Here is a 25,056-nt window from a genome sequence, read left to right as displayed (position 1 = left end):
GGAGTGTGGAAAAAACCCCTCTTCTTTCCTGTGTAATTGAAGAATTCCAAAGCCTGCAAAGGATTCCCATGGCTGATCTAACCCTTTTCAAAATCCTATCGATCAAATCGTTCGAGAGAAAGATACCACTCACCTTGAGAGACTGTTTCAAGTTCTGACTCGTGGAAGCGCTGCTAATAATACGGAAAATCTTATCCACGTCGGGGGAATTGCCGTCGACCGAGTTTATTGAGCCGAATAATCCGGGGATAAGAGAAGTAGGGTTCTGTGAGGAAGAATCAAGATAAAAATTCAAAATCGAAGAAGGGTACCTTGTCATAGATAGAAATGGAGAGCTTTTCAAAATCATTCTGCCTGAATATTCGTTGAGCTCTATCTATACATCGAAGTATTCCTCCCTCCCTCCCTCCTTATCGGTTACTAGCTTGGAGCATAGGCCATATATCCTAGGGTGATTAAAGTCCTTGACTCTCACTCTCAAAGTCTTCCATTACCATGAGTTACAAACCTACCGTTGAAATCAGTTCCGCAACTACAACATACCCCATCTTCAGAAATTTGCTGATCAAGTATTATTACTTGGGTTTTGGGATTTTCGTGATCCCCTTTTTTATTTTCTCTCACTGTTTGCTCTAATATTGATGACAAAATGTTCCCGGTAATTTACCCCGGCGAATCGAAAATACTTTCCATTCTTGTTAAAGCAAGACAGAATAAGAAAGAAGAGGGAAGAGGATGGAAGGAGAGGATATTATTTAAAGGAAAATTTTCACGGACACGATGGAGAGGAGAAGCGACGGAGAGGAATTGCCGAAGCTCTGGGGTGAAATACCGGTCGCTACATCGCCGGACTTGATCTTCGACGGAGCTGGTGCAGCTTGATGGTCGCCCACTGTGGTTGAGTTCTCCTACGGAAAGAATATGGAAGATGACGTAACCTTAGTCATTACTAAGAGGGTAAAATTGATATTTTATCATGGTCACCCTACTTAACGTCTAGAGGAAGGTTGACATTCTGACCATTTTTGAAAAATCCATGACATATTGAATACTTACGGGGGTATCCGTGAAATTTGCCCTAAAAATAAAAATAGGCTAGTAACCTACATATGGGTTAAATGTTATGGAGTGATGGTAATTGCCTCTTCCCATTTAGACTACGTAACTATGGTGGGGGCATTACTTTCCATCAATACTTATGGGCTTTTGAGAAAGCATGATTGCGAGAAGGATGGGAAGGACGGGAGTTCGTTCATGAAGAATAGGGTGGCTTCTTTCAAATTTTCTGATTGATCATCATATGACTAGGTCTTAAGCACAATGTTCACATGAAGAGATCTCAGGTATAGGACTTGAGTTTGTCAAATTATTGACCCCAGTGGGATGGCCTTCCCTAATATATACACTGGGTTCTCAGTTCTTTTTTTCAATGAATAGTGGGCTTTCATCTAGAAGGTAAGGACGATGCTCACATCTAAGTCCCCGTCTCTTATACCTTGTCAGGAGGATTGTTCAGCACTATTCAGGTATATGGAGTGTGATCGGAAAATTCTTGCAAAATAATCCAACCACATCCTTTGGATAAGCATTCAAGGGACGAATCGACTGCAACAATGTGCACCATTTTGATGGTGAAGCTTCTGACAAGACCTGAGGATTCTTTCTCCCTCCTTAGTTGTGTCACGAGCTTTCTGGGTTTTATTGATTCGTATCACTTTCCAGCTTTTTAAACCAGCAATCCAAGCTTTTCTTTCCTTTCCCATTATGGATCTGGTAGTTTCTATGGAAGGAGGTTCCCTGTTCAGCAATCTTGCTTGAACCAAGGTTGCAGTTGGGTACAGAGGGCCTGGGCTAACCCTCCAAAGCTTCTGCTACAAATTTATAGACATTCACATACATTGGTCCCAGCAGCACAAAGGCCAGGCAAAGGTGCAAGTGTGTAACCAACTACAGTGATTTACCCTAGAAGACCAAGTGATACAAAATGCAGGCATAGCTACTCCAGAACATTGAAAGCAATTAAACAAGGTTCATTCCAATATCAGATTGCCATGATTTTAGTGCTCAACGCAAGTACCATAAGGGGGAAATAAAACACATGACAACGGCATTATCATAATAAGAAACAAAAATAGAATTAAGGATATCTTAAGCTGATTTTCTCCCTTGAAACCGAGTCTGCAAGAACTACCACCCATCAAAATTTTCATTAACAAAACCCAAAAAAGAAAGAACCTGATACTAAAACAAACAACACAAAAATGTAAACATAAAAAAATGAGTTATACACTCTAATCTTCTCATTGATCAGGCATGTTCTTGATAATATCAGAATCCCCTGAAACATGGACCATTTTATCATCAGAACAAATCAACGTTAAAAAGACAAGGCAGACAAAGTACCCACAAAGCCTACCTGGGTCAATAATACTGAGACAGCACACGCGATAGTATTTGCCACATGCAGTACCCAGATCGACATTGTCTGAGAATCATTGAACATATATATGTCAAGATACACCAAAATTTATTGTGCATAAGTGACATTTCAGATGCTCAAGCTAAGGGAAGAAAAGCTTCAATAGGTAGAATTTGAACCAAATACTTAGAATATTTCCCTAACAAGTTTTGGATGAACAGTAGAATGCAATGTAGGCTACAAGATGAACAATTATGGACCAAATTCTTGAGAAAAAAAACGTAACTAGTTTTGGATGAACTGGCAGAGTTCAGAATGTAATGAAAAGTGCACTAAATAGAATTGTAGACAAAATGACCAAAGCTATACATCAATAGAATGTCCACTGTGATCATTAACAGCTTCAGAATATTCACAGAATAAAGAATCATCCTAATGCTGCTGCCTCAATGGTATCACAAGACAGCACAGGTTTAAATTCAGTATTCAACAATGGCAGAATAAGATCTCCAGATAGCTGCCACTGTAAAGTGCCTGGAAGATTCCATCAGTGTTCGCGTACTGTCCTCCTTCCGAAACAAACATCCTTAGGAGGAGAAAGCCTTTGAGGTTTGAGTAAATTAAAAGAAATATGATCTACAAGATAACAGGGGCAGGAAACATACTCCCATTAAAATGATGAACTCCAACTTTCGCCAACATTGCATAGTACTCTATCTCTGATTTTCTAAGAGGAGGGCAGTTGTTTGCAATTATAATTAGCTTCCCTGCATAAGACAAATATAAGGAATTGATGTCATTCAAATTCAGTAACTATTATCTTAAGAAAAAAAAACACAGATCACATTAAATGAATTTCCTTCCAAACAAATAAAAGTTGAACAGAAATTACAAGTACTAATTACAACAGATTTGGTATGATTTCTCTATTTCAATTTCAGATTGATTTCCTGAAATTGTCAACAACTAGATTTTTGGGTTCAAGAAATTGAAATTGTTTTGTTTGCATAAATCCAAAATATTTCAAAAAAAGAAATCCATGTTGTAGTTCAAATTCTGAGAATAAATTCTCTATATTTCTTTGGGAGAGGTTGGTGTTGGTTTGGGGCAGGGAAGGGAAGGTGGTGGTGAGACCATCAAAATAAGATGGGTAGTGTTTTATTTTTAACATGAAATTATTGTTTTACCAATCAAATTAACCAAGTGTGCTCATTAAAGAGAGTGAAATCATTTCTGTTTCAAAATTGAAACAGCTAATCAACTATTTCAGAATTTTTATTCCATTTTATTTCTATTTTACTGAAATATAATGTAAAAACCAAACCAAATAATTTCAGAAATAGAAATCACCCCATGAAATTGAAATAGAAATCATACCAAATCAGGCCAAATTAGGCTAGATTTGGCCTGATTTGGTATGCTTTCTATTTAAAATCCGGCTTAATTCATTTTGGTCAGATTTGGTATGATTTCTATTTCAATTGTGGATTGATTTTGTGAAATAGTCAACAAATAGATTTTTGGTCAAAAAATTGAAATTGTTTTGGTTGTACAATGTCAAATATTTTAAGAATAAAAAAATCTATTTGGCAGTAAAATTTCTAAGAATAGATTATCTTTCTTTGGGAAGGGTGGTAGTGGTGGCAGTGGTGGGGTAGTGGCTGTGGTGGTGAGGTAGTGGCGGGGAAGTGGTGGTAGTTGTGGTGGTGGGGTGGTGGTTGTGGCATGGTGATGGTGAGACCATTAGGAAAAGAAAAAGGGTAGTGTTTTATTTTTAACATGAAATTACTACTTTGCCCATCAAATTAACCACATGCTCTTTAACGAGCAAGAGTGAAATCAAATGACATAGAAATTCTGAAATAGCCAAACTATACCAAATCACCCCCTGAAATTGAAATAGAACCAAATCAGGCAGAGATTGTCAACAAATAGATTTTTGGTGAAGAAATTGAAATTGGTTTGTTTGCATCAATCTGAATTATTTCATAAATAAAAAATCCATTTGGTAGTTCAATTTCTAAGAATAAATTCCCTATATTGCTTTAGGAGAAGGTAGAGTGGTGGGAGGGGCGGGGGAGGGCTGGGGTTGAGAAGGGGGTGGTGGTGGCAAAGAGGTGGTGGCAGTGGCGATGATGGTGGTGGCAGCAGTGGCAGTCACAGTGGTGGTGAGGGCATGGTGGTGGTGAGATCATCAAGAGACGAATAAGTGTCATGTTTTATTTTTGAACATGAAGTTACAGCTTTGACCATCAAATTCACCATGTGCTCATTAAAGAGCAAGAGTGAAATCAATTTCAATTTCAAAATTGAAACAACTTAGCAATTTCAGAATTTCTATTTCACTGAAATAAGGTCCAAAAATCCAACCAAACAATTTTCGAAATAGAAATCACCCCATGAAATTTGAAATAGAAACTATACTAAATCAGGCCTTAGTTGTCAATTCAATATCACTTTTGCTGCTCAAAAAAGAATGGAATCCTTCCACAAAAATATTGACTCACAGCAACAAAATGAAGCACTAGTATCCTAGTACAAATAAGCATGCAGTACTTTTAAAACCAAAATGGCATGGAAAAGTAATTGCTACTTCAATATATCACACAAAGGAATACAAGGAATACTACTAACACAAGTGAAACGTAGAATCTGGCAGCCCTAATAACAGAACATAGTCCAAATGCTGTTAAAGACAGTTCCAGATTAAATATAAAATTGAAGCCTTTAAGCTAAAATTCATGTTAAATATCTGAAACGACGACTGATTACATATAAATGACAATACCTACAAATAGGCTCCAGTCAGTAACCAAGGACATGTTTGAACAGTGAACAACAGCAAACATATACCCAGAACATTTCATGTTTATTAAGATCTAATGAAAGCTACCCTAATATCGCAAAAGAAATATTTGCATAAATGCCACTTTTTTCCATACAAATTTGCATCAAAACATCCAGATATAGTTAAGCACTGGTGAAATGGAAAAATCTGACGCAGAGGATTATTAAGCGAATCAACAAATCCATTTCAAACTTGAACAAATTACATCACCATAAACAGTAACACCAATCCTGTTAGTGAAAACTACCTTTGGAGCTCCTTAGGGATTTAAGAACGGTCTTATACCCAAGGGTATACTTCCCGCTCTTCATAACTAGAGCGAGCCGATTGTTGATGCTCTCATGGGTCTTCTTCTGCAACAGAAAATAATATAAAATAATGAGGGGGGGGAAAACGCAAAGAAGAAGTAACGATAATAACATGTCATCTATGGAAGCAAATGCACTTCGACTAAGAGATCGAAATCTAAAAGCAATTCAAACCATGAATCGGAGACAGTTTGATTTAAAAAAAAAAAACACACTAGCTCATTCGATACTAGCTGCAGAGTTAGACAATTTGTTCAATTGCAGGAAACAACCGAATAGAAAAGAAACCTAGAAACTGAAATCAACGAAAGCAATTAGAAATGCTTGCAGAGTTAGATAGTTTGTTCAATTGCAGGAAACAACCGAATAGAAAAGAAACCCAGAGACTGAAATCAACGTAAGCAATTAGAAATGTGAGAGAGCGAAAGATTACAGTTTTCTTCGCGGTCACCATGGCTGCCGCTCCAACAGGACTTGCTTGCTAAACAATGGCGGCCTAGAAACCCTAAGACTTGAAGCGGCCCTTATTTATATATGATTTACCAAGTTAACGGACAAAATTGCCCTTCCTCTTGCAACCTAAAAATCAAAAATACCTTTCAGAAAACCAAAATTTATAGAATTGCTGGGGGTACAAGTCGGGCCTGGCTGGGTATCTCAACTCTAGGCCCAGCCCAGCTCAAGGTACTCACCTTTTAACAAATCAGGCCTGATTGGGTTAAGATGAACCTAATTCTAGTACATAATTTATGAAAAGTGAAACTATTAACGTAACAAGGGTCTGTTAATTATCCAAACATTATCCAAACATAACAAGATATCAATTACCCCCTTAAAAATACAGTTAGGGATACAATTGGAAATAAATTTATAAGGATAATTAAGTAAAATCACATTCACATTTGAAAATTAGAAAAAATCAGAAACAAGGCAAGAACTTTAACTAGATTTTTTGCCAAAGGGTAAGATCGTAATTGAGTACAACCCTATACCTCAATCTATCGACTCCCTCTCCCCCTGTCTCTCGTTCCCTAATCCCTCATTCCCTCCCCCACCATGCAAAAGTCAGAGTTGTCGGACTCTGCAGCTGAGGCAGGGTCACTACAGTACTACAACCACAGCAGTGAGTGAGTTCTGATCCAAGAACTCGTCGAGCTATTCCAGTTAGATGGATCAATAGATTCCATCCACTTGAAGATGACAATGTCTATAGCATGGAACTGAGAGAACTCCTAAGCATGTTTGATCATATTCTTTGAGACTTTTGTCTTAATTTTGCACCATTTGTTGAGTAGTCAATTTGGTTTTGTTGATAAAGAAGCATTGTGCTTAGTAGAATTTTAACTCGTCCTATAAGAGAAGTGTATCCAATCTTCTTTGAATTGGTTCTGTGAGACCACGGATCAACTAATACAGTCTTATGTACAAAGACAAGGTAGTGCTCCCATTGACTTGGATTTGCATCGAACCTTGCCTACTCCAAAGAAAAAGATCAAGAGCAACAGAGAGATCAGAATGAGGGTCAGGCAGATATTGATAGTAGACCTCCAATTGTGATGCCTCCTCCACCTGTTCCCCCACCTCAGCCATTTGGCAGCAGGATATTCATCATGCAAACTGGCTCACCATTGTGCGCCATCTTTCCTCTATTGTCCATAAAATTGATTTATTCAACTTGAAGTTTGATACTCTCTGGTTTTCTTTTTTGTATTATGTATTTTGTCAAACTTTACCTCACTGAAAGTTTGATAAACAAGTCATTTGAATCATTTTAGATTGTGCATAATTAGGTTTTGATTGATTTCCAAGCTTGAATAACTTGTACTTTGATCCGACATAAAATTGCATTGATCAAAATTGCAAGGGATATAACAAAGTTGACTTCATTGTGAAACACCTCAATAAGCTTCATTGTACTCTTTTGTGGCCTAGGTCATGGTGACTGCTTTACCCATCCCACCCCACCCCACCCCTCTTTCAATAGTTTTCCAAATCCTAATAGGATTAGGAATTCTTACTTTAATTAAGACAATAATAAAACACTCCTCATAAATGAAATATGAATAATAGAAGTTGACCATTGTTGTTGCTTGATGAAGTTATTTGTTGAGTCTGACCGCCTTCTAAAGGAAAGATGGAAGAGACACTTCACAAGTGGGTTATTGGTCAGGATGAAACTATCAGTCGTGCCATCCGCCGTGCTCGTGTGGAGTTTAAAAATCCCAACCGCACTATTAATAAAATGGGTTAGTTTTAGTTTGAGCGATTAACCATCCTACATAGGCTAATCCTAAGCTCATGGATGCAACTCAGGCGGGATGAGTTTTGAAAACTCAGTGCCAGCTCAAGCCCTAGCCCATCTCATCCTAAACTCACGCTGGGAAATTTCAACATCTGCCTCACCTATTTGGACACAGGTAGGCTGCAAGCTAAGCATAAAACTTGTAAAACAATTAACCCTAGTCCAACCAAGGAGATGGGTCCGTCATTGTGTACCTGTGTATGACCTAGCATGACCCAACGAGGTTTCCACCATCAACAGGATTGGAAGCCATCAGCAGCAATACCATCGCCGCCATACAGTAGGTTCAATGGTTTATGAACTTTTTGAATGTACCATCTGCATAATTATCGACTCAGTGTGCTAATTTGCAATAATCTTGATTATGATCGGTTGCTTGTTACTGAGTTCAATAACTGTTTGACATCATTGCTGTTGAGCTATTCCAGTTAGATGGATCAATAGATTCCATCCACCTAAAGATGACAATGTCTATAGCATGGAACTGAGAGAACTCCTAAGCATGTTTAATCATATTCTCTGAGACATTTGTCTTAATTTTGCACCATTTGTTGAGTTGTCAATTTGGTTTTGTTGATAAAGCTGCATTGTGCTTAGTAGAATTTTATCTTGTCTTGTAGGAGAAGTGTATCTAATCTTCTTCGAATTGGTTTTGTGAGACCACAGATCAGCTGATATAGTCTTATGTACAAAGACAAGGTAGTGCTCCCATTGACTGGGATTTGCATCGAACTTTACCTACTCCAAACTCACCAGAAAAAGATCAGGAGCAGCAGAGAGATTAGAATGAGGGTCAAGCAGATATTGATGGTAGACCTCCAATTGTGATGCCTCCTCCACCTGTTCCCCCACCTCAGCCATTTGGCAGTAGGATATTCATCATGCAAACTGGCATCGCCGTTGTGCACCATCTATCCTCTATTGTCCATAAAATTGATTTATTCAACTTAAAGTTTGATACTCTCTGATTTTCCTTTTTGTATTATATGTATTTTGTCTGTATTATGTATTTTATCCAACTTTACCTCCCTGAAAATTTGATAAACAAGTCATTTGAATCATTTTAGATTGTGCATAATTAGGTTTTGACTGGTTTCCAAGCTTGAATAACTTGTACTTTGATCCAGCATAAAATTGCATTGATAAAAAATGCAAGGGATATAGCAAAGTTGACTTTATTGTGAAATACCTCAATAAGCTTCATTGTACTCTTCTATGGCCTAACTCATGGTGACTGCTTTACCCCCCCCCCTCTTTCAATAGTTTTCTAAATCCTAATAGGATTAGAAATTCCTACTTTAATTAGGACAATAATAAAGCAATCACAAATGAAATACAAATAATAGAAGTTGACCATTGTTGTTGCTTGATTAATTTATTTGTTGAGTCTGACCGCTTTCTAAAGGAAAGATGGAAGAGACACTTCACAAGCGGGTTATTGGTAAGAATGAATTGAAGTTGTCAAAACTATTAGGCGTGTCATCCGTTGTACTCATGTGGGGCTTAAAAATCCCAACCGCCCTATTAATAAAATGGGTTAGTTTTAGGTTGAGCGATTAGCCATCCTACATAGGCTAATCCCGGGCTCCTGGATGCAACTCAGGCGGGATGAGTTTTGAAAACCCATTGCCAGGTCAAGCCCTAGCCCAACTCATGCTGGGAAATTTCAGCATCTGTCTCACTTGTTTGGACATAGGTAGGCTGCAAAGCTAAGCAGAAAACTTGTATAACAGTTAACCCTAGCCCAACTAAGGAGATGGGTCCATCATTATAAACCCATGTGTGACCTAGCATGAGCCAACCAGGTTTCCACCATCAACAAGATTGGAAGCCATCCGCAGCAATACCATCACTGCCATACAGTAGGTTCAATGGCTTATGAACTTTTGAATGTACCATCTGCATAATCATCTACTCAATTTGCTAATTTTCAATAACCTTGATTATGGTCGGTTGCCTGTTACTGAGTTCAATAACTATTTGGCACCATTACTGCCGTCTCAGGGTTGACTATTTGGCACCATTGCTGCCGAGCTATTCCGATTAGATGGATCAATAGATTTCATCCACCTGAAGATGAAAATGTCTATAGCATGGAACTGAGAGAACTCCTAAGCATGTTTGATCATATTCCTTGAGACATTTGTTTTAATTTTGCATCATTTGTTGAGTTGTCAATTTGGTTTTGTTGATAAAGTTGCATTGTGCTTAATAGAATTTTAACTCGTCTTGTAGGAGAAGTGTATCTAATCTTCTTCGAATTGGTTTTGTGAGACCACGGATCAGCTGATATAGTCTTTTGTACAAAGACAAGGTAGTGCTCCCATTGACTGGGATTTGCATCGAACCTTACCTACTCCAACCTCACCAAAAAATATTTGGAGCAGGAGAGGGATCAGAATGAGGGTCAGGTACATATTGATGGTAGACCTCCAATTGTGATTGCCTCCTCCACCTGTTCCCCCACCTCAGCCATTTGGCAACAGGATATTCATCATGCAAACTGGCCTCGCCGTTGTGCATCATTCAAAAATTGTGTGTCATCTCTCCTTTATTGTTCATAAAATTGATTTATTCAACTTGAAGTTTGATAGTCTCTGATTTTCCATTTTGTATTATGTATTTTTTTCAAACTTTACCTCACTGAAAATTTGATAAATAAGTCATTTGAATCATTTTATATTGTGCATAATTAGGTTTTGACTGGTTTCCAAGGTTGAATAACTTGTACTTTGATCCGGCATAAAATTGCACTGATTACAATTGCAAGGGATATAGCAAAGTTGACTTCATTGTGAAACACCTTAATAAGCTTCATTGTACTCTTTTGTGGCCTTGCTCATGGTGACTGCTTTACCCACCCCCCTCTTTCAATAGTTTTCCAAATCCTAATAGGATTAGGAATTCATACTTTAATTTGGACAATAATAAAGCACTCACACATGAAATACGAATAATAGAAGTTGACCATTGTTGTTGCTTGATTAAGTTATTTGTTGAGTCTGACCGCCTTCTAAAGGAAAGATGGAAGAGACACTTCACAAGCGGGTTATTGGTCAAGATGATGTTGTCAAAACTATCAGTCGTGCCATCTGTCGTGCTCGTGTGGGGGTTAAAAATCCCAAGCACCCTATTAATAAAATGGGTTAGTTTTAGGTTGAACAATTAGCCGTCCTACATAGGCTAATCCTGAGCTCATGGATGCAACTCAGGCAGGATGAGTTTTGAAAACCCAGTGCCAGCTTAAGCCCTAGCCCTGGCCCTACTCATCTTGAGCTCATGCTGGGAAATTTCAACGTCTGCCTCACCTGTTTGGACATAGGTAGGCTACAAAGCTAAGTAAAAAACTTGTAAACAGTTAACCCTAGCCCAACCAAGGAGATGGGTCCGTCATTGTGTACCCGTGTGTGACCTAGCATGAGCCAACCAAGTTTCCACCATCAACAGGATTGGAAGCCATCAGCAGCAATACCATCGCTGCCATACAGTAGGTTCAATGGCTTATGAACTTTTTGAATGTACCGTCTGCATAATTATCTACTCAGTGTGCTAATTTTCAATAACCTTGACTACGGTCGGTTGCTTGTTACCAAGTTCAATAACTATTTGGCACAATTGCTGCCGTCCTGGGGCTAACTATTTGGCACCATTGCTGCTGAGCTATTCCGGTTAGATGGTTCAATAGATTCCATCCACCTGAAGATGACAATGTCTATAGCATGGAACTGAGAGAACTCCTAAGCATTTTTATCATATTCTCTGAGACATTTGTCTGAATTTTGCACCATTTGTTGAATTGTCAATTTGGTTTTGTTGATAAAGCTGTTTTATGCTTAGTAGAATTTTAACTCGTCTTGTAGGAGAAGTGTACCCAATCTTCTTCGAATTGGTTCTGTGAGACAACGGATCAGCTGATACAGTCTTATATACAAAGATAAGGTAGTTCTCTCATTGACTGGGATTTGCATCGAACCTTGCCTACTCCAAACTCAATAGAAAAAGATTAGGAGCAGCAGAGAGATCAGAATGAGGGTCATGCAGATATTGATGGTAGACCTCCAATTGTGATGCCTCCACCTGTTCCCCCACCTCAGCCATTTGGCAGTAGGATATTCATCATGCAAACTGGCCTCACCATTGTGCATCATTCAAAAACTGTACGCCATCTCTCCTCTATTGTCTATAAAATTGATTTATTCAACTTGAAATTTGATACTCTCCGGTTTTCCTTTTTGTATTATGTATTTTGTCAAACTTTACCTCACTTAAAGTTTGATAAACAAGTATTTTGAATCATTTTAGAATGTGCATAATTAGGTTTTGGCTGGTTTCCAAGCTTGAATAAATTGTTCTTGGATCCAGCATAAAATTGCATTGATCAGAATTGCAAGAGATATAGCAAAGTTGACTTCATTGTGAAACACCTCAATAAGCTTCATTGTACTCTTTTGTGGCCTAGCTCAGGGTGACTGCTTAACCCCCCCCCTTTTCAATAGTTTTCCAAATCCAAATAGGATTAGGAATTTCTACTTTAATTAGGACAATAATAAAGCACTCACAAATGAAATACGAATAATAGAAGTTGGCCATTGTTGTTGCTTGATTAAGTTATTTGTTGACTAAGTTCATTTTGCTTTTTTGTGGTTTTATTTTATAGTTTTTAGATTTGGTTGTAGGGTTGCATATGGTGAAACTCTAGGAGATGGGTTTTCTTTACATTCTTATTGAAGTCATTGCTCTCAATGATCCCTTTATTGATGCAAGGATGATCATCTTTTAAGGCAAATAAATTTGAATGCCAACTGATTGGCTGTCTATATAAATCTTGATTTTCCATTCCCTTCTATTCAAGTCATAGCAACTATGAAATGACGAGTTGCATTGTGGTTTGTGGAGGGCAATGTTGAAATGGATGGTGTTTTGGATGTTGAGCTTGCTTCTGCTGTTTGTCACCAATTTTATTGATTCCCTGTTTAGATTTTACGTATGACTCTCTGCGACTTCTTTTCACATTATGAGATGCTCTTTTCTATGTCAGCATAGGAAGTAACCTACTCTATTGATGGTTGAATTGGATTTTGAGCTTAGCTCTGTTTTTCTGCTAACTACTAAATACACATGTTGAGTACGAGTCAGTCATAGTTCTACTTTGACTTGTTAGTCTTAGTTTTAGATTGAGTTGTTTGTCTTAGTTCTAGTTTTATTTCATTGTTCCCTTTCTATTGTAACTTGGAATTCCTAACATGATCAGGAGTCACCCCTCTCTATTGTAATTTGAGATTATTAATACATGATATAATTAATATTAATGAATTTCCATCTTCCGGTCCAAGGCCAATAATAATAATAAGGGGAAAATAACGTTATCTAGTCGCGTGGCTCCTTCACCAAAACACAGAAGCGCACGAAAGTACTAAGCTGCCCCATGGAAAGGCAAAAATCCCGCTCAAGACGACGCTTGTGTGCCACTCCCATTGGCCAGCGTGCACTTGCAGGCTCTAGAGACCCAGGTAGCTTTCTCGTTCCCTAATAATAATAAGGGAATGAGAACGCCACCCGATTGTGCAGCGCACGCAACCTTGCCCCTTGACATAGGAACACGCAAAATGACCGCCGCACCCCCTGGAGCCCCATAAATGACCAGGGTGCGGTGTTCATTTTATGCGCCTTGTGTCAAGATGCAGGGACGGCATGTGTGGCATGGCCAAGTGGCATTTTTTCTCCCTAATAATAATAACGATAATGATAAGAGACTCATGGCCTCGTGGGATATATATCACCCATACTATTCTTCCACATTATCATGGTCTATTAACTGGCATCTATCTCTTGGCAAGGAAGAACAACTACGAAAGGTAACTCAATTGAAGAAATTATATCTCACAAAAGCCCCGTTCAATCAAGCAACATATGGAGCTACTATATTCATTATGATAAGACCAAAAGAAACAATGTCGGAGTGTCATGATCTTCACATTTCAGTCATCAATTTGTCTTATCTAACATCCAGGGAGCCACAATTCTTTATGATTCATGCGAATAGGATGAAGTCTCAACCCCGGAAGTGTGAATAACAAGAGACTCAAATAAATTCGGGAGCTTTTCAACCTATATGATGGAGGGTTGCTTTCATGGAACGGAAAGAAACCAAAAATGCTGGTTTGATAGGAGGGATGCACGACTCTTCTGTAAGAACAAAGCAGGAAAATCCATCCAACTGCTCTTCATGTCAGATTAACCAAAAAACCAACAAATTGCCTACTGCAATTAGCTGGGTCTAATAGATCCCATAAGCAATACACCCATATAACAGAAAGAGAGAGAAAGAAAGAGAAGCATGGAGGGTGGTGAGTTGAAGAACATCTTCAAGGTTTGGGTTTTAGTTTTTGCATCATTAAGCTATTGTTACTTGATAGCAAGAAGGATCGCAAAGGGAAAGTTGAGACTCCTGTCCATCATCCCTGTCCTCTGCCTCTTCCTTCTCCTCCCTCTCAACTTCTCCTCCATCCATCTCAGAGGTTTAACAGCTTTCTTCCTTTCTTGGCTTGCTAACTTTAAGCTCCTCCTCTTTGCCTTTGGTAAAGGTCCTTTATCACTTAACCCATCAATGCCACTTCTACGTTTCATTTCCGTAGCTTATTTCCCCATCAAAATCAAATACCAATCTCCAAATGGTAGCAATGGTGCCAAAGAGAACAACCACTCATTTCCCTTTCCAAGTAGAATAGTTCCCAACTCACCTCTGTTTTACAGCATTAAAGTGATACTTTTAGCTGTTGTGCTTCGTTTGTATGATTACAGTCAATACATCCACCCACTTATTCTCAGGTTTCTTAATTGTACCCACATCTACATCGGCATGGAAACTGTGCTTATTACTGTGGCATATCTGGCCAGACTGCTACTAGGCCTTGAACTCGAACCAACATTCAAAGAACCCTATCTCTCAATCTCTCTGCAGGACTTTTGGAGTCGACGATGGAATCTCATGGTCTCCAAAATTCTGCACCCCACCGTCTATGAGCCTACACGACGTCTTGCTGTGCAGCTATTTGGTATTGAGTCAGAAATGTCTCGACTTGTAGCTATACTCAACACATTCTTTGTGTCTGGTCTGATGCATATGCTCGTGTGGGTTTATGTCGGTTGTTGGCATCCCACATGGAAGACCATGTTCTTTTTTGCTCTCAATGGTGTCTGTTTAGCAGCTGAGGTTGCCGTGAAGAAGGCAGTGGCCGGTCGATGGCAGTTACATCCTGTAGTTTCATGGTTACTGGTCAATGGGTTCCTTTTTGGTACCATTTCCTGGCTGTTATTATCAGACATTGTCCGGTGTCAGCTGGATATCAAGGGGGTTAGAGAGTACAAAGCTTTTGAAGAGTTCATAAAGGATGTAAGTGGCTATAGGGGATTCCATGGCCCATAGTGATGCTCGTTCTTAGATTTCCAAATCTTTTGCAACACTTTTATCACCTTTAAGCCTTAAGCTTGGGTAGTCTACAACACTTGTTTGGTGAATATCTCCAACCTTTGGCTGTCATTTAGGAATAAAAATCATTTAATTTTAAATTCCTAAAGCATTTACCTGCAAAAGCTAAACAGAGTCATTCTTAAAAGAACTCATCCCCAACTAGAGAAGTAACTTGACAGGACATGTAAGGATGAGCATAAGATCAATCTTTCACATTTCGGGAATGAAGAGCCAATCTGGCCTAACTCTGGTCATTTGATTGTTTTTAATGAAAATCTTAAGACAAAGCTCAGATCATTGACATGACAGGATCCCTTTTCAGGCCCAAGGTAGTTCAGGGAGGGCCAATGATTAGGTGCCCATTGGACCAGTTAAGGAGGCATATGCACTGCCACCATTTCTGTTACGACACTTTCTCTGTAATTTATAATTCTGATCAGAGTTGTCAAGGCTTAACCTAGGCATCCAGGCCTAGGCACCTTATTGTGTCGCCATAGTTTTTTTTACCCCCACGGCCGCCTTGGATCGTCTATACGCTATGACAACTATGATTCTGATAAATGGAAATGTGCCCATATTAGCTGAAGCCCATATAGAATCGTGGGTGAAATATGGGAGGACCAAGGTTGGACTCACCTGTTACTGTTAGGGCTATCAGTTGGGGCACAGGTTCAGACAATGCAAACTGGAGTGAAGTCGAGCAGCACAATCCAACATGAAACCCAAGTTTCCAGCAAATGATTTTCATGAAGCATATACAATAGAACTTTGCACCACCAATCTTGCATCAGATTGTCTTGAAACCAATACATAGAACCAACTATAGCTAGTAATATTCCCCATGGAGTCATCCAACAAAAAAGGGGATTTTGGGGGGGTGGGCTGAAAGACCAAATGGGAGAACCATCCCCTCTCAAAATATACACAAAAATAGAACATAACAAGATTTTACCTTAGCCGTGCAGAACTTCGAGTTGTTCTCCTCATATCACAAATGGACTTAGAAGGTTGAGAAGCACCAACTTCCACTGTCTCTACCTCAGTCTTGCAGCTCCTAGTTCTCTTTCTCATGGTGGTCCCTGACGAAGTTGGTTGGCTTTGAGTGGTTCCAGTAGTCTCTTTCTCCACTCCCTCATCTTCTACTGGTTCCACTTTTGAAACTGGAAGATGCCATTCAGTATCACAACCTGGACAAACCCTTTCAACCTGCATCTCATTGATCCAGAAAATTTAAGGCCATATACTAAACACATTATACGTGCTCTAACAAGACATACTAAGAGATTAAGATATATACCCTTCTTTGAGAAAATTTCTTCTTTAAACAGTAACAATGAATTCGGACAGTACAATTTTCTTTTTGACACAACTCGGCCTGTATTTAAGAGTAAAGGAACATATCAGATACTATAACAGTGGCAGGATGAAACGTACCAGAAGGAACGAAAACAAACATCTGCAGACAAATGGACTGGAGAAGAGAACTAATTGTAATCCAAAAATATTCTCAAATTTTCTGCAGATGTAAAAGGTTAACTCCGGAATATCCTCTGGCACCAAAGCCAGATGAAAGATGATTTTCAGAATTCCAAATGCTGGTTTATAAGATTACCTCCAAAGGCAATTTAATATGCAAATGAATAAATGATTCATAAATCAAACATTTTGTAGACCACTTTCAACCTCTGTACAATCAGAAAATATTATCAATCCGGACTGTCCTAACAGGGCCAGGTCAGGGGTCAGTATGGCCCAAAATAATAGCAGCTACAGATTTTTACCATTTAAATACAAAAAAGATCTCCAAGGGTGATCCATAATAGAGGCAATCTCCTTGAGTGATGAAATAAAAATACTTTATAAGGTTGAATATCACTTGATGTGTGCAATATTTTTGAAGAATTGCAACCAAAACCCACTTAATTGATTGGACAGACTAGACATTGAGAAGCATGGGAGTAACAACGGAATATTGCCCCATCTCCATTTATAACATAGTGATGAATTAGACATTTTCAGCTGGATCAGTCATTATTATAACAACCTCTGGACGATAAAATTAGAATTCCAATCTAGAGCAATGTTCACTACCATCTAATGGTAAAAAATCCCATCAAAATTATATATTAAAGAAAAAAAAAGACTATTACTCAATTAATATGCCAAATCTTCAATCAGAAGAAGAGCATACCTTCACTCCGGCCTCATTGCATACATCGCATGAAGGAACACCATTGCTGTGGAACCAGCTTCGAAGATCTAGAAAGGATCTGACACCGAGACCAATATTGCCTCCTGGCATAAAGCAAAGCCACTGATCCCCCACAAGGTCACCAAGAGTTTTCTCCTTCTGAGACATTGTGAAATTCCTGAATGCAGGAGGGACTTGACTTGCACCACCCTGTGACTGTGATGCCATCACAGTCTGAACATGAAGAGAAACCAAGAGTACTGTTAGACCAAAGAGATGATCCAGGTATGAATTAAAAAATGTAAGCACTTATGCAGTGGCAGAAATGCGACATCGTCCATGTTATTACAATGACACAATCTTATCTATTTAAGGAGGTTCCACATTCTGGCATGCACAAAACTTCTATAGATATTGTTCTTTCTATTTATGTTTCTTCACCCTTAATTATATCTCTACGATAATATGGATGCTGAAATGAAGCAGATCTCAGAAGCATCCTCTGTCTGATGTGAATCCGGATCGGAATAACCCTTATTGGGTCCCTTGTGGACCCACCCAAACAAGGAAACACACAAATCCAAAGTTCAGTGAGCAAAACAGCAAATTTTTTAAGTTTAAAGAGAGTGACAGATTTGTAATTACAGGATGTCAAGCTAACAACAGAAAGACAAGTGAATGGAATTAACACGTAAGATGTTGGAGGGGTATTCTTGGAAGAATCAGTAAAATAACACTTAAAAGTAATAACTAGATAAAGGTAAGGGCACTATTGGAAATAGGGGATTAAAAGGGAGATATATCGTGGAGAGAAGGGACAAGAGATTGTCTTCAACCTCTGTCCAACTAACCAGCAGTAGCAGGGAATTGTTTCGAAGAAGAGATCTCCCTCACAAGAAGCCCAATCAATGTGAAACTTCAAGCAAGGTGTCGCTACCACCAGTCCTTCCAAGAGCACTCAGAATCTGGTAGAAAGAACCTGCAATTAGAGAGATCAAAGGACCTGATCCAGGTCTGGCGGTGAGTCAACAGTCAGGTTTGAATATGGGTTGAGTTCTTACGGTGGAAAAATATACTTGGGGCCATGATTCTCTAATTCCAGTAGCCTTTGCCAAAACCCCGCAGTTCCCAGGCCAAGCCGATGAAGCTCCACCAAGTTTGGATTCCAAAAGTCAGGACTGCTTACTCCAACATAACAAAGTAAGAACAGGTACCAAGGTGAACATGATATGTATAAATATAAAATGGGATTAAATAAGAAGAGTAACAGGAGAAAATAGAAGATTAAAGAAGAAGAAGATGACAGAGGTAACGTCAGGGAGGGGAGAGAAGAAGAGAAGAGAGGGGGAAGATCACACACACCAGGCCATGCAGGCACAACACACAAACTCAAACTTCAATTTATTCTCAAATTTAATCTGCACAATCGGTTACAAGCCAATATAGAAAACTCCAAACAAAGAAATAGAAATTAACCCAAACTCAACTAAGGAAACTACTAACTTCCTATGTAGCTAACCCCTACCAATAAAAATCAAATAAAATAATTGCAGTCCTAAACTATCCTACTAGACTAAAGACCCAAATTGGACCGGTTCATCTCCGTCTGAATTCCCAAACGGGTTTGGTCTGGTCCAACGAACTGCTCTTGCATCAATTCCCCTGGTGTTAAGAAAAAGTCATCCACGAGTTTTGTAGAATAGTAGAAATAAAATCTAACGAGCGAGAGCTATTGGCCCCTTAGTCGCAACTTGAAGAAAATCCCAAATATGGATTTTTGGGATTGCAATTGCACCCACGTCTGGAAAATCGTGGGAAAGAAAGAATTCATGTTGTAGAATGACCTTCACTTCACTGGCTTCCATCGTTACTTGCTTCACAATCTTCTATCCTTCCGGTACCGCTATTAGTTGTTCTCGTTGAGGCTGGATCGCCGGTGTTGCCTCTTCCAGCTTTGAGCAAACTTCATCAACTAATCCTTGAAGAACGAATGTTTGACGCATGTGAAAAGGTTGTAGGGTGCACAAATTTCTATCACGATCAATGACACCTTTTTGTTCTTCCAACCACTCTCAACCCAATTTAATGCGTCGAGAAGAATTAAACACTTCACAATAAGCACCATCACAATATTATGAAATGGAGAACTCGACGAAGACATCATCCTCAAACTCAATGATGACTTGGTTAGTCTTTGATAACATCTCCACCATAGATCGTGAGACGAAATTGTCACTTTGCCCTTCATCAATAAACAAATAGCATGCTTTCTGCTGGGTAAACAAACTCTAAATTTAGACAGAAAGGGATCCATAGCCAGGTTTGCTCTAATACTAATTGATGCGAACTCTTGTCAGAATAACCCTTGTTGGATTTCTTGTGGTCCCACCCAAACAAAAAATACTCAAATCCAAAGTTAAGTGGCAAAACAGTAAATATTTGAAGTTTAAAGAGAATGGCAGATTTGTTATTACTGGAAATCAAGCTAAAAATGGAAAGACAAGGGAATGTAATAACCACGTAAGACATTGGAGAGGTATTCTTGGAAGAATCAGTAAAATTACACTTAAAAGTAATAAGTAGATAAAGGGAAAGGCACTATTGGAAATAGGGGTTAAAAGGGAGATATATCATGGAGAAAAGGAGACAAGAGATTGTCTTCAACCTCTGTCCAACGAACCAGCAGTACCAGGGAATTGTTTCGAAGAAGGGATCTCCCTCACAAGAAGCCCAATCAATGTGAAACTTCAAGCAAGGTGTCTGATGTAGGGCCATTGGCAACCCCTGCCCAGACCCAGTCAAGCACCCCACGAGGTACCAGCTTAGGCCCAGGCCCAGGCCTTATCAGCCCCCTGGCTAAGCCTGCAGCCCAGCCCAACCAGCCAAGCCCAGACCTAGCATGGTCAGGACAGGCATAGCCAGCGTGCTTTTTTTGTAAGGGCCAATGTGTGGCCCAGTTTTTTATTTCTTTTCTTTTAAATATCTATGTAGTTAGTTGTCTTTTCATATTCCAAGGCAGCATTAAGTGCCTTCCATTATCAAGCTTGTTTGTAGTTCCTATGTCTTGGGAACAGTTTTTAATATCTTGGGGTTAGTTTCTAAATATAGGAATTATTTTCTATGTATGGGTTTTAGTTTCTAGATGTTGGGAATTCCAACAGTCCTTTTTAATTCAAGTTTATGTAATCAAGGGGCTATTAAATCTCCTTCCCCCCCCCCCCAATATAATAGAATAGTGGGAGGCTGTTTCAGCACCCAGAATTTTGAAGAGAAAAAAATCCTCTCATGAGAGCTACTTGTGTGAATCAAGTGTGCTTAGGTGAGACTCCTACAGCGGGCCTAGGTGGAACTCCTACAGCTGGTAGACTGGTGGGACTCCAGCTCTACAGCTTATCCTATTCTCTTCCAGATTCGATCTTGGCATGCTAGCCTTTTAGGTCTGCGCCAGTGTCGCTACCACCAGTCCTTCCAACTTCCAAGAGCACACAGAACCTGGTAGAAAGAACCTGCAATAAGAGAGATCGAAGGACCTGATCCAAGTCTGGCGGTGAGTCAACAGTCAGGTCTGAATATGGGTTGAGTTCTTGAGGTAGAAAAATTTACTTGGGACCATGATTCTCTGATTCCAGTAGCCACTATGTGGTTCCAAAAACCCCAAGTTCCCAGGCCAAGCCGATGAAGCTCCACCATGTTTGGATTCCAAAAGTCGGGACTGCTAACTCCAACAAAACAGCGTAAGAACAGGTAATAAGATGAAAAGGATAAGTATAGATGTAAAGGGGATTGAATAAGAGTAACAGAACAAAAGAGAAGATGAAAAAGGTAATGTCAAGGAAGGGAGAGAAGAAGAGGGAAAAAAAAGAGGGGGAGAAAGATCACACACACCAGACCACACAGGTACAGCACATAAACTCAAACTTCAATTATTGTCAAATCTAATCTGCATCATCAGTTACAAGCCAATACATAAAGAAAACTCCAAACAAAGAAATAGAAATTAACCCAACTAAGGAAACTAAGAAAACTACTAACTTTCTACGTAGCTATATCTTACCAAATAAAAATCAAATCAAATAAATAAAGTTCTAAAATATCCTACTAGACTAAAAACGCAAATTGGACCCAGTTCATCTCCGATTCCCAAATGGGTTCAGCCTGGTCCAAGGAACTGCTCCTGCATCACTGTCTCCCCTTCATCCAATGTTTTTTGGGTGTGTTATCTTATCAATTCAGACAGCCTCAATCAACCAGTTTGAACAGCCATTTCAAATAAAATAACACCAAACTGGTCAATTTAAACACCTTAATCATATTATTTGGCAAGAAGAAAAGCTCGATGCAGTCAAATCATCTACAACTGCACATTCTGGATCAAAGAAATGAACCACAAAGAGAGCAAAAGATTTGGATACTTACAGAGTGCAATTGGTGATTTGGCATAATCGACAATCACAAGAAAATTTAGGAGTAGATCCGATACATGATAAGTTGTGAGAAAGTTGTTTGGACATGTGCAACGGAGACCTTCGAATGCTCCAATAAGGAGGGGTGATTTGAAGGAGCTAAAAGAGCCAGGGGTAGACCTAAAATAACTCTAGGAGAAGCGGTGAGGAAAGACATGTATAGCTTAGGACTAGTAACAAGTATGGCTTTGAATCAAGCCGATTGGCGAAAAAATAATGCAAAATTTCAGCAAGAAGAGAAGATGGGCCTGTTGTTTTGGGTTTGATTCACTTTCTTGGGTTGAATTTGGCTTAAGTTGAGTGCCCAATGGGTTATATGGACCACGGGCTTAATATTTTTGAGTTCACTCTTGTAATGGGTAAATTCTATGAGCCCATATATCATGGGTTTAACTGTTTAAGTCCTATATGGGATTAAATAGTTAGTTTCTATTTTGTCAGTCATCTAGATGGTTACTTTTTTTTAAGGTTGTAATGATTCTCCTTTCCTACATAAATAAGTTTCCTATTTTGAGTTGTACCCACGATATTATGAAGTAGAAAAAAATCAGGTTTTGATAACCAATGGCTTGTGAAATGCAGCTGGACTGTGAGAAACAACTTACTACCTTGGTGGAATGTTGGGGAACCGGTGGGAAGCTGGTGAGGTTTGAGTGAGAGGCTCAACCATCTATTCTTCTATCTTCCTTCTTCTTTTGTTTCTATTTTATTACTTCTGCAACCCCTGTTCCGTGAAGTACATGATACATGCTACATCAGTGTTATTGCTTGCTGTTTATGAAGCTGAAGTGTTGATCTCATCAAACCTGCACCAAGTGAAGATTCTGTGGCATCATCCCTAACCTGCGGCACCTCCCCTGTGATGTTACATTGCAGCAGACCTTAAGTAATCTACAATATTTATTATGGCCATCAGATTCAGTCATTGTTTTGAAGGTGTAGTCCTCCCTTTGCAACCTTCCATCGACCTGAACATCAGCCTCCTTTAATGGTTAGATCTTCTTCAAGTATGTAAGTTGCAAATCTGTCTAGTTTCTAAATTCAGATCTGTTGTATTATCTCCACATCTGACCATCAGCTACCCAAGGAATTTTGAAAAGTTTTACTACTGTTAGTACCCTACCATAGACCTCAGTTTCATTCACACCCCATGGCTGGATCTGCTCCAGATAGTAAGTTTAATTTCAATCCTACCATCGTATCTGTTGATCTAGCCTTCATCTTGCTATGATATTCGGAGGCCCATCTCCATTGACAAAACCCTACAATCGAATCAACTTTGGTATTGATCTATCCAATGGATTACTAGTTTTGATTTGTTACTAAAACTGTTGCATACTTTCTATTTCTGTTCTACCTTTGACAGCTGGTTGGATCATCACCAAAATTTAGGGTATTTGTTCTCCTACCCTAGCTACCTTTTCAACCAGACTTTGAGCTTCATCTGAGCTCTGGTCCTTTACCTACCAGTTCAATTTGCGAGAATTTCTATTCCTCAGTCCTATTTGTGGGTTTGGGTGTAACACTTCCTGTTTAGTCTCCCTTCGACAAGATTACCACCAAAACGCATTTAAAGCTGAAGAGAACTTGAAGCAGCCATCTATAAAGTTCAATTCGCTAATCGAAGAGTTGAAAGTCTGATACCAACAATGTTAAGGCGAAGGCGGAACTCAAATTTACATTACCAAAGGAAATTGAGAGAGCACCAATTACATAAAGCTGAAGTGATCAGAGTGAACTGTGATTATAAAGAAGAGACAGTTCTTGAAGCTTCAAAGACAGAAGATTCTACTGAAGAGGTGTACGTTGAAAAAATCAAAGCAGACAAAACTGAAACAGTGGAAAATGAGGTAAGGAGTTGAGAACAATCCACAAGAAATCATAAACATTGATGATGCGGTTCTTGAAGAGGTAGAGTTTTTGCCTCAATTCTTCGATGAGAAGGCTCCCAAAGTTGAGGACTCTATGGATATGAAATCCACAATTGATATTAATTCAAAGGTTTATCACATAGAGTTCATCATTCCAACAAAGTTCTTTAAAGAGAAAGCTCCATGCCTTGAAGACTACATTCCAAACATCTAAGCTACCAGAATACTGCAATGGGCTGCAGATGGATGTTCATCACACACAATTAATCTCTTGAATCTACAAAACTTGAGGGCAAGTTTTTTCAAGCCCGGGAGAATTGATGCAGAATTTCAACAAGTTTGGTTAACTTTCTTGGGTAAAAGTAGGATTAATTTGAGTGCTCAATGGCAAGAAATAGCCTCTCCGTAAAACGGGGGCAAGGTTGTGTACATTATGACCCTCCCTAGACCCCACAATGGTAGGAGCATCGTGCACTGTGTACGTCCCCCCCCCCCCCTCCCCCTTGTTTTTTTGAGTACCCAATGGGTTATATGGCTTTAATATTTTTGAGTGTACTATTGTAATGGGCCAATCCTATAAACCCAAATAATAAAAATTTATAGTCCTATACAGGATGAAGTAATTAGTTTCTATTTTGTTAGTCTTCTAGATGGTTGCTATTTTTGAAGTTGTAAGGATTCTCCTTTCCTAAACAAAAGGGTTTCCTAGTTTGAGTCGCACCCTATTGTTATAAACAAAAAGAAGGGTTGCCTTAGCCCCCACGATATGATGCAGTAGAAAAATCTGGTTTTAGTGCCTCTACAACGGGACAACAAAACAACATAGGACATAAAGGGTTGTGGCATCGTCAGGCACTCCCAGATTGGCGAGCAGAATCCCTCTTATACTGAACAAACTGCTCCCAGTATCGAGAGACTGCAGGCGCAGGGTTGTTTTTCTTGATGGTGTTGGGAAGCCCCGATCTACAACCGCCCTGCTTCTTCATTCTGGCCTGTTGATGAGGAACCAGCTTGGAAGGTGGAATCACTGCTCGGCAGAGAGGAGTTGAAGAGGTAACAGCTGTCTTAGAGGCCTAGATGGAACTGCCCCCCGTAGGAATCTAAAAAAAGGAAGGATAGAATGAATCAATGAAATGAAATAATGGTTTGTGAGATGCATCTGGACTGTGAGAAACAATTTACT

At 39.2% G+C, this 25,056-nt stretch overlaps 3 protein-coding genes across 3 annotated transcripts in view; 1 reads left to right on the top strand and 2 right to left on the bottom strand.

Annotated features, from left to right (window-relative positions):
• Positions 1-2,121: 2,121 nt before the first annotated feature.
• LOC122656436 (60S ribosomal protein L30-like) lies at positions 2,122-23,265 on the bottom strand. Its single transcript, XM_043850956.1, has 7 exons — positions 23,259-23,265; positions 14,129-14,135; positions 6,009-6,048; positions 5,515-5,620; positions 3,085-3,186; positions 2,417-2,485; positions 2,122-2,338 (listed from the first exon to the last, which is right to left on the bottom strand). Exons 3-7 carry the CDS (start codon positions 6,027-6,029, stop codon positions 2,301-2,303), a joined length of 336 nt encoding a protein of 111 aa, XP_043706891.1. The 5' UTR covers positions 6,030-6,048; positions 14,129-14,135; positions 23,259-23,265; the 3' UTR covers positions 2,122-2,300.
• On the top strand, positions 14,166-15,303 carry LOC122656434 (probable long-chain-alcohol O-fatty-acyltransferase 5). The gene has a single exon (XM_043850954.1). It carries the CDS (start codon positions 14,215-14,217, stop codon positions 15,301-15,303), a length of 1,089 nt encoding a protein of 362 aa, XP_043706889.1. The 5' UTR covers positions 14,166-14,214.
• Positions 16,141-25,056, bottom strand: part of LOC122656435 (non-structural maintenance of chromosomes element 1 homolog) — a 29,368-nt gene continuing 20,452 nt past the window's right edge. Inside the window, exons 5-7 of the mRNA XM_043850955.1 lie at positions 17,540-17,773; positions 16,646-16,723; positions 16,141-16,554 (exon numbers count right to left, since the gene is read on the bottom strand). Of these exons, the coding sequence (XP_043706890.1) occupies positions 16,297-16,554; positions 16,646-16,723; positions 17,540-17,773 (570 nt within the window). The 3' untranslated portion in view covers positions 16,141-16,296. The remainder of the gene's footprint in view (positions 16,555-16,645; positions 16,724-17,539; positions 17,774-25,056) is intronic.

The sequence above is a fragment of the Telopea speciosissima genome, chromosome 3, assembly GCF_018873765.1.
Source record: "Telopea speciosissima isolate NSW1024214 ecotype Mountain lineage chromosome 3, Tspe_v1, whole genome shotgun sequence".
Classification (NCBI taxonomy): Eukaryota; Viridiplantae; Streptophyta; class Magnoliopsida; order Proteales; family Proteaceae; genus Telopea; species Telopea speciosissima.
The sequence above is the reverse complement of the archived record's forward strand: the minus strand, read 5'-3'. Positions and strand labels throughout refer to the sequence as shown.

What these genes read in the sequence shown, in the direction of transcription:
- LOC122656436 (XM_043850956.1), bottom strand. Translation starts at nt 6,029, where the DNA reads ATGGTGACCGCGAAGAAAACT. An exon ending in TGGTGACCGCGAAGAAAACT is followed by an intron (nt 5,621 to 6,008) that starts GTAATCTTTCGC and finishes TTTCTGTTGCAG; the next exon opens with AAGAAGACCCATGAGAGCAT. An exon ending in AGTTCATCATTTTAATGGGA is followed by an intron (nt 2,486 to 3,084) that starts GTATGTTTCCTG and finishes AATGATTCTCAG; the next exon opens with ACAATGTCGATCTGGGTACT.
- LOC122656434 (XM_043850954.1), top strand. Translation starts at nt 14,215, where the DNA reads ATGGAGGGTGGTGAGTTGAAGAACATCTTCAAGGTTTGGGTTTTAGTT.